The sequence below is a fragment of the Cydia fagiglandana genome, chromosome 26 (genome assembly GCF_963556715.1).
Source record: "Cydia fagiglandana chromosome 26, ilCydFagi1.1, whole genome shotgun sequence".
Lineage (NCBI taxonomy): Eukaryota > Metazoa > Arthropoda > Insecta > Lepidoptera > Tortricidae > Cydia > Cydia fagiglandana.
This window is the reverse complement of record NC_085957.1, coordinates 2,330,563-2,339,653: the sequence shown is the minus strand read 5'-3', so window position 1 is coordinate 2,339,653 and position 9,091 is coordinate 2,330,563. Positions and strand designations below refer to the sequence as shown.

At 40.1% G+C, this 9,091-nt stretch overlaps 1 protein-coding gene across 1 annotated transcript; it reads left to right on the top strand.

Annotated features, from left to right (window-relative positions):
* The first annotated feature begins 2,418 nt into the window (after window positions 1–2,418).
* LOC134677284 (zinc finger protein 726-like) lies at window positions 2,419–4,944 on the top strand. Its single transcript, XM_063535717.1, has 3 exons — window positions 2,419–2,538; window positions 3,732–3,830; window positions 4,798–4,944. The coding sequence occupies exons 1-3, from the start codon at window positions 2,419–2,421 to the stop codon at window positions 4,942–4,944; spliced, it is 366 nt and encodes a 121-aa protein (XP_063391787.1).
* The last annotated feature ends 4,147 nt before the right edge of the window (window positions 4,945–9,091 follow it).

Here is a 9,091-nt window from a genome sequence, read left to right as displayed (position 1 = left end):
TAAGAAAAAAAAAATAAAGACCTGGGTGGCCTAACGGTAAGGCCCCGGCTCGTACCAATGAATTTTTAGGAAAATGTAATGTACGAAATATCACTTGATATTTGCCAGTCGCTTTTCGGTGAAGGAATACATCGTGAGGAAACCGGACTAATCCAATGAGGCCTAGTTTACCGGCCTTACGGGCAATAAGAATGGAGCCACTACAGCGGTGTCACGCACACCAATTCGAGCCAATCGTGCAGCCTAACGCCACAACGCGATTGGTTGATGAGTTCGCATCACGCGGCCGATTGGTCGCAACTGGTTGCGTTAGACTGCACGATTGGCTCGAATTGAGTTGCGTGAGTGACACCGCTGAAATGGTACCATTCTTAGTGTCTTTAAGGCCCGTCCTTAGATATATGTATGTCAATCGAGATGGGCTGTACAAGTATACTACAGTCCATTTTTTTAGTATTAGAAAGAACTTCGCAGAAGTAAGCTTGTAGTTCCAAATCCGGCACTTTTAGCTGTATTAATTTGAAGTAAATTATACGTATTGACCATGCTACATTAGATAATTCAATAATTACTAACAATTAACCCTTTGACCGCCGTTGTCCGGTATAGAAGACAACGATAGAACGATACGCTGGCGCCGTCGTCTTGTATACAAGACACAAATTCAACCACTGAGTTAATGTGAAAATAATAACAATTGCAATTTCATTTACACTCGTGTTCATATTTAAGGTCTTTGTTTTTTCATTTATTTGCTTTTTAAGCCGCTATATAAATCCCTTCTTTTATAATAAGGCATTTAAAAAAATTGCTCCAATTTTCAACATTTTTCATGTTCCTCGTCGCCGTTGTCTTGTATAAAAGACAGCTAGGGATGGGAATGTTAACTCGATATGGGAATTTTTAAAGTAAATATAAAGTCAGAAATATGTTTTTATCTAAGTATTTGGACACTTGTTAATCGCCAATTTTTTTTAACGAATAGTAGGTAACTACTTACTAGAATACGTAGAACGAGAGTCAGATAGGCATAACTATATTTAAAGTTCAGGTAGCTTCTTTAGCTCTATAAAGTAGAGTCAGACAAGTAAATTTGCCATTGTAGATTGTGGACTATTTAATTGCAGAAGAGATAAATAAAAAAAATAATTGATGTTATTTTATAGCTTAGTGGGAAGGGATACACCGCAGCGACCGCTTCGCACAAGTGTGGTACAGGGACATACCTGTTTATCAGACTTTACTTTTATTGTTATAACATTGAAGTTAATGTGTAATTTTTTTGTAACAAATCGTTGAACTTTTTTTTGATAAGAGTTTACCTACAGATTAATGTAAACCAAACTGAAATTATAATGATAGATTCTAATTCCGGAATAATATCTTCACTCATTAAAAATTCAACCCACGTGTAATTTTCACTAAAACAGTTCCGGTATATTGACTTTATCGACACATGATGCGCAGCTTTAACGTTACGCCAATAAAGTTTACGTACCGACAAGCGCTTACGCCGTTGACCTAGAGACTATTATTACTTGATCCGCGCGGAAACAGTCCTTGTCGGTCTGCATTGCGGGCAGTCCATGGGCGCCGTTGTCTTGTATAAAAGACTTCTCGTACAGCCTAGTGCGGCGATATCACGTCTTGAATCGACATTGTTTAGTGGTTGTTTTTTATGTTAAATCCCTATATTTTAAACATTTTCGGGTGTAAAACATATGTTTAATTTTGGCAATTTGGAATGAAATTAAAACAGGATAAGAACAAAGCTAAATTAAAAAGATTTTTACCATAATATTTTAAATATCGATATCACTATTTGCAATCCCTAAACTTTTTATTAGTTGTTTACTTAAAATTTGCTCTGGCGTGTGAGTGAGCGTCTTTGCGGACTAGGTCCGGCGGCCAAAAGGTTAAAGAGCCTGATAAAAACTGCACGCTTGCTTCTGTGGAGTTCTTTCTAATGCTAAAATAATGAATAGTATGTTACTTTCCGAAGGCGGCAAAAATATGTGACACGCTCTTATGGCTCTACAAATAAGATCGTATCAGATATTTTTGCGGTCTTCGAAGAGTAACATACTATTGCAGGTGACTGTACCCAGCAGTATGACGTATATAATTATTAATATTGTTGGCAGTGCCTGGCGCTGCTGAAGACGCACCAGATGCGTCACACGGGCGACCGGCCCTTCAAGTGCACGGAGTGTCCCAAGGGGTTCGTCACGGCCACGCTGCTCCGGGTATGTTCATCGTATTGCAGGTTTAGTTGGAGCATTGTCCGCAGTGCCGGGCGCTGCTGAAGACGCACCAGATGCGTCACACGGGCGACCGGCCCTTCAAGTGCACGGAGTGTCCCAAGGGGTTCGTCACGGCCACGCTGCTCCGGGTATGTTCATCGCATTGCAGGTTTAGATGGAGCATTGTCCGCAGTGCCGGGCGCTGCTGAAGACGCACCAGATGCGTCACACGGGCGACCGGCCCTTCAAGTGCACGGAGTGCCCCAAGGGGTTTGTCACCGCCACGCTGCTCCGGGTATGTTCATTGCGTAGCAGTTGGGCATAGAATAAGTAATAGCAATGTTTAGTAAATATAAAAGACTCCCAATGCCAATCCTCATACAACGCGACGGCTCGAGAATAGGGGGTATTACTGCAATGTTCTGCCGCCAGAGTGCAGCACTCAGCTAGCTAGTAAACCATAGAGTAACTTATACTTGCTGTGCCTTAAACTGTTTTATGACAAGTTTTCACAGATAATAAAATATGACATTGATGCATCAAGGCGGTTTGTTAACAAGGGCCTATCGGGAAACGCAAAAATCGAAATTTAGTTATCTGCCTCTTTATCGCTCGAATACCTATGCAAGAGTGATAGAGAAATTAGATAACGAAATTTTGATTTTCTTGTTTCGCGGTAGACCCCCAGATTGTGATGGATTGTGGTAGTGGCGCCCCCTACGCAGAGTTTCGCGTAATATTCCCTATTATCCCTATATTAAAATGCAGTATGACGTTATACTAATCTAAGTGCGTGAATGGTAGTATTTTTGTGATCCATATGTGGGGCACGGACGTGTGTAGATAGTTTAGCGTGACCTATACCGGGTGTGGCCTGTAATACGAGCAAAAAATTAAACTGTAGGCTGTACTCCTCATACTGACCAACATTTGTTCAGCGACTTTTAAAAATAACTTGTGGTTTAATTTTTAATACACTTTAAAGTTTATTCTAAGACGCAATGTATTGCGAATTTTGTTATGTTTAAGGCGTGACAAGCAACGTCCATCAGAATCATATGACGTGGCGATGGCGTCCATCGTCCATTGAAGATAATATTTATTTTGTATGAAAAATAGGGAGTCTAAATACTTCATAATTTTTTAAAGTTGTTGAACAAAAGTGTCACCGCTTGAGGAGTCTATGTTTTAATTATTTGCTCGTGTTACAGGCCACACCCGGTGTATGGAGCACAGCCGGCCTAGCCGAGGTTACAATCGCTATCGCTTCGACAACGAAAAGCATCATGTCTCTCTATCACTCTTCCGTATTAGTGTGACAGTGACAGTTGCGTTTCGATCGCTACGGAGCGTAAGCGATGTGCATCTTGGCTACGCGGCCTGGACTGTGACCGTGTTAAGATTTCTATGATTTTATGTATTTTTTATGTATGATTTCTATGCCTTATTAGTTGTCTGAAATAAAAGATATTTGATTGATGTGCGCAGGAGCACCGCGACATCGTGCACGCGCGCCTGCGCAAGTACCGCTGCCCGGAGTGTCCCAAGACGTTCCTGCACCAGTCCTCCGTCTACGTGCACCGAGCTGTAAGTTCAGAGGAATACAAACGTAGTCCCCATTTTACTCTAGACAAAGAGAATTAAGAAGACAATGAGTGCTCATTCTATACATTTTGACGACCGGTCTGGCCTAGTCGGTAGTGACCCTGCCTGTGAAGCCGATGGTCCTGGGTTCGAATCCCAGTAAGGGCATTTATTTGTGTGATGACATAGATATTTGTTCCTGAGTCATGGTTGTTTTCTATGTATTTAAGTATTTATATATTTTATATATCGTTGTCTGAGTACCCACAACACAAGCCTTCTTGAGCTTACCGTGGGGACTTAGTCAATCAGTGTAAATAATATTTAAAAATATTTTTTTTATTTTATACATCAGTTTTTTTACCAAAACGACTATTGTTTTCGTAGTCTACAATTCTACATCTACCGTCAAGTAGCGGAACTATTAGTACGGGTCAAATCTTGCAAGTCAAATTTGACCCACACTTCCCGATCTCCAATGAAGCTGAAAATTTGCATACATCATATGTAAGTCGGGCGACAATGCAATCATCCATCCAGCTGATCTGATGATGGAGACAGGAGGTCGCCATAGGAACTCTGTGATAAAACACGGCAACCTAATTGTGTTTGTGTTTTTTAGAATTGTCTGGATAGGTATTAAACTGCAAAACGTAATTCAAGACCAAATAAAGTGAGACAGTGTTGCCACTGCAATAATTTGTTTAAAAATAGTAAATTCCTTTTGATAAATAATCAGGCTAAGATAATTTATTTATTAGTAATTCTACTCCTACGATTTAAGAAGTACTTTTATTTACTTATTTTTACATAAATACAAGACGCGCTAATAAAAAGTGGCAAATTTTCTTACTTTTTTTAGTCTTGAATTACGTTTCGCAGTATAGTTGACTGTGGAAAGAAAGTACAGTCAGCGATAAAAGCTTGTACCAAAAATTTTGTCGTTGCCAAAAACTATTTTCGTTGTCAGATCCACACGGGTGAGAAGGCGTATGAGTGCAGCTTCTGCGGCAAGGCGTTCACGCAGGCGGGCACGCTGCACACGCACGTGAAGTTTGTGCACATGAAGGTCAAGCCCCCGCCGAGGAAGCGGAACAAACACTTGATGGACGCCTAACACACATTTGTATACCTAGTATTGCAGATATCGCAGCGATATGGTTTTGCTCCTTTTTGTAATAAGGCGTTCACGCAGGCGGGCACGCTGCATACGCACGTCAAGTTCGTGCACATGAAGGTCAAGCCCCCGCCGAGGAAGCGGAACAAACACTTGATGGACGCCTAACACACATTTGTATACCTAGTATTGCAGATTCGCAGCGATATGGTTTGCTCCTTTTTGTAATAAGGCGTTCACGCAGGCGGGCACGCTGCACACGCACGTGAAGTTCTTGCACAGGAAGGTCAAGCCCCCGCCGAGGAAGCGGAACAAACACTTGATGGACGCCTAACATACATTTGTATACCTAGTATTGCAGATATCGCAGCGATATGGTTTGCTCCTTTTTGTAATAAGGCGTTCACGCAGGCGGGCACGCTGCACACGCACGTGAAGTTCGTGCACATGAAGGTCAAGCCCCCGCCGAGGAAGCGGAACAAACACTTGATGGACGCCTAACACACATTTGTATACCTAGTATTGCAGATATCGCAGCGATATGGTTTGCTCCTTTTTGTGATAAGGCGTTCACGCAGGCGGGCACGCTGCACACACACGTCAAGTTAGTGCACATGAAGGTCAAGCCCCCGCCAAGGAAGCGGAACAAACACTTGATGGACGCCTAACACACATTTGTATACCTAGTATTGCAGATATCGCAGCGATATGGTTTGCTCCTTTTTGTAAGAGCGTCAGGAGGGCGAAACTGTCCCGTTCGGGCATTCTCGGCTCCGTTCGGCTCAGCATTGCTCCGAGCAATTGTTAGGGTTGGCACCACTTGACGTCCCTTTTGTAGACCACAGATAAGTTGTCAACCCTAAATAGCCGAAAGGGATAGTGTTAAACATTAGAAAGGGACACCATGATTCGTCCCTGAATCGCTGTCAAACTTCGGATTTGTAGGAAGTTTCTATTCTGTACGATAGTGCTATATTACTTATTCTTTGATAGCGTTCGCTAGCTGGCGCGGTTGCACGGAGCGGGTGAGCGGGTTAACGAAAAATAGTATGAGCGTTGCTAACAGAGGGTTTACCACTTGTAAATTGGTACGTAAGTGTGACAGGGAGGCAACACGTCGAACGTTATTCGCGGTAGGCCCCCTGGCGCGAACGCGTGCGATGGATTTTAAGTACAATGGCGCCCGCGGCAGCCAACGGACGCCCGAATATGTAGGTACAAATTACTAACACACTGCATATATCGCAACAATATGGTTTTGTTCTTCATTTCACAAAATCTAAACTTGAACAGAAAGTGAAAGAGTGTCATTATAAATGTTATATTTACATAGAAATTTGACGCTTATAAAGACATTGCCACACTATATTAATGCAAATGCCAGACAGAGTTCGTTTGGTATTTGTTTTATACGGAACGACAAGTTAAATGTCACTGTACTTTTTCATCATTCTCTCCGTCATCTCATCATTCACTTGCGTTTATTTCATATCATCTCTCACACAGTCCATCCACCTTTTCCTCGGTTTTCCTTTCCTCACGGTCACGGTACTTTTTATGTTGGTATAAAGTATTTTAATATATTATGTACATACATGAGCATTTTAATTTTATTTGTTACAATAAATAATTAATATAGTTCGTTTTTTAGCATTAGAAAGAATGTAAACGATCTTGAGAATTTTATTTAAACATATTGAAATACGCTTTATAAAAATCTATATTACTTATGGAAGCAAAATAATGTAAAAGATCGTATATGATTTATAATTCTAACATATTTGCTGTGAGTTAGTTTTCAATGGTGATTCTTAATAAAAATATACATGCTGCAATATAAATAAATATGCACGATCGCTTACCTTCTTTCTAATGCTAAAAAAACGAACTATAGTTAAATTAGATTCGTAAAATCTGACTTATAAAATATTGTATTTTTTATCATAATGTTTTAGTTTTATATTAATGAAATCCATTAATATAATTTTTTTTTCACCACACCAGCTCGGAAAGGCTTACTTTGCACTTCAAGAAGTGATAGCAAAGTTGCATTTTATTCACATGTGAGGCAAAGTAATCAAATGCAAATTTTGAGTTGTTTTCTTATGTTTGCTGGCAGAATTGACTTCTAAATGATGATTTTGAATGATAAATATTTAAATAACATTCATTTGAATTTGATTTGTTTTGATTTTGTTCGATATTTTACATTTAATATTTGCTTCGGGTTGGTGTGGTGAAAAATGATGTGTTTCACTCGGGGGCAAATTTTGTTTAACCCTCGTGCTTTGAAACCCTCGCGACGCTCAAGATTCCATTTTCGAACCACTCGCTACGCTCGTGGTTCAATTTTGGGGTCTTTCGCTTGCTCGGGTATCAATATTAGCACGAGCGGTTAAACAACAACTTTGCCCCCTTGTAAAACAAATAACTATTTTAATTCTGATGACTTCGAAATATTTATAAACTTTTTTTTAAGTAGGGAGAGTAAAATGTAAGCATACATTGTACACAATAAACATTATGAGATGACACGATACTCGTTTTAATATAAACATTTATTTCATATGAAAATCATGAGTACAGATGTAGGTAATGCACAATTCTGCCCTGCTTATCGTTAATGCAATTGCAGTACTTGCATAAAAACATCGTTTAAATAAAAAACTTAATCAAAAAGAACAATATCCATCTTCCTCGCGTTGTCCCGGCATTTTGCCTCGGCCCTTGACAACGAATCCCGAGAATTAGTGTAGGCACTAGTTTTTACGAAAGCGACTGCCATCTGACCTTCCAACCCAGAGGATAAACTAGGCCTTATTGGGATTAGTCCGGTTTCCTCACGACGTTTTCCTTCACCGAAAAGCGATTGGCAAATATCAAATGATATTTCGTACATACGTTCCGGAAAACTCATTGGTACGAGCCGTGGTTTTAACCCGCGACCTTCAGATTGAAAGCCGCACGCTCTTACCGCTAGGCCACCAGCGCTTGCGGTTGGCCGGTCGAAGTATTTAGCAGAATATGGCGCCAACATAGTCTGCCCTCTCATTCCCTAGAATTGACAATTTTTGTTTTTTTAATGCAGTAGGGCATTTGCGGCCCGCGAGCCTCCCTGGCTATGTTGTATGTAATATTGACAAATGAGAATGTCTGATAAAGTCATAAATATTAACAGAGTGCGGCCCGCGTCCACTCCGTTAACTGCTATGTGGCCATTGGCTGCTTGTGCCGACCGCGGCTTCGTACGTTTCCGTGAAAATACGACGGAAAATAATTCTGCCGTTCTAACAACATATGCAATCATGCACCCACAAGATGGACAGACGACCTTGTTAAGGCCGCCGGAGGACGCTGGATGCGGGTCGCTTCCAACTAGAGATGGGTCGCGGGTATTTACCCAATTTACCCACCCAGGTAAATACCCGGTATATACCCATCTACCCGGTATTTACCCGTATCTACCCAAATGGGCGGGTAGATTCATTTCTTGTTGCACATGTCGATTTGTGTTAAAGTGGAGATATAAACCGAGTTAATGGTTGTAATTATTGTATGTCATTTAAAATGAAATGGTTTAGTGAACCCTGCAGTTGTAACTAAGGAATTTTGGGCACAATTTTGATAAATATTTAAAAAAAGGCCGTCATAAGAGTATTTTATTTAGATTTGTGTAAATTATCGTACTTATACGTTGATAATACACATTCTAACTTCGATCGGCGGGGGGTGTGGTTGGGGGGAGGGGGGTAAAAGTGAATTTTTTCATATTTCTTCGAATCTGTCATTAATATTGAAAAGTCTTGTATGTACAAACTAAAGTAGACAGAATTTCCTACAAAAAAGGTTATAAACATTTTTGTCCTAAAACTAACTGTATTTGACTTATGAGCTTGCCAAATTGTGACACTGCAATTTTTTTTTTATTATCATTCATAGGTAGTCTTTATTTTCATCTTTCTAATGTATATTAAAAGCATTTTAATACATTTCCGAAAGCCAGGGAATGATTTTACACGATATTCATAATTGGACTGATATGTTAAAATCGAACTTCAGCTCATAGCAACCTTTTCGTAATTAATTTGAACATACATTTTATGTAACATTATAAAAAAATACTTAAATTAATCTTATTTATACTCAT

Excerpts from the sequence above, each read along its gene's own strand:
- LOC134677284 (XM_063535717.1), top strand. The coding sequence starts at position 2,419 with ATGGAGCATTGTCCGCAGTGCCGGGCGCTGCTGAAGACGCACCAGATG. Across the intron at positions 2,539-3,731 it reads TCACCGCCACGCTGCTCCGG|GAGCACCGCGACATCGTGCA; the intron begins GTATGTTCATTG and ends TGATGTGCGCAG. Across the intron at positions 3,831-4,797 it reads CCGTCTACGTGCACCGAGCT|ATCCACACGGGTGAGAAGGC; the intron begins GTAAGTTCAGAG and ends TTTCGTTGTCAG.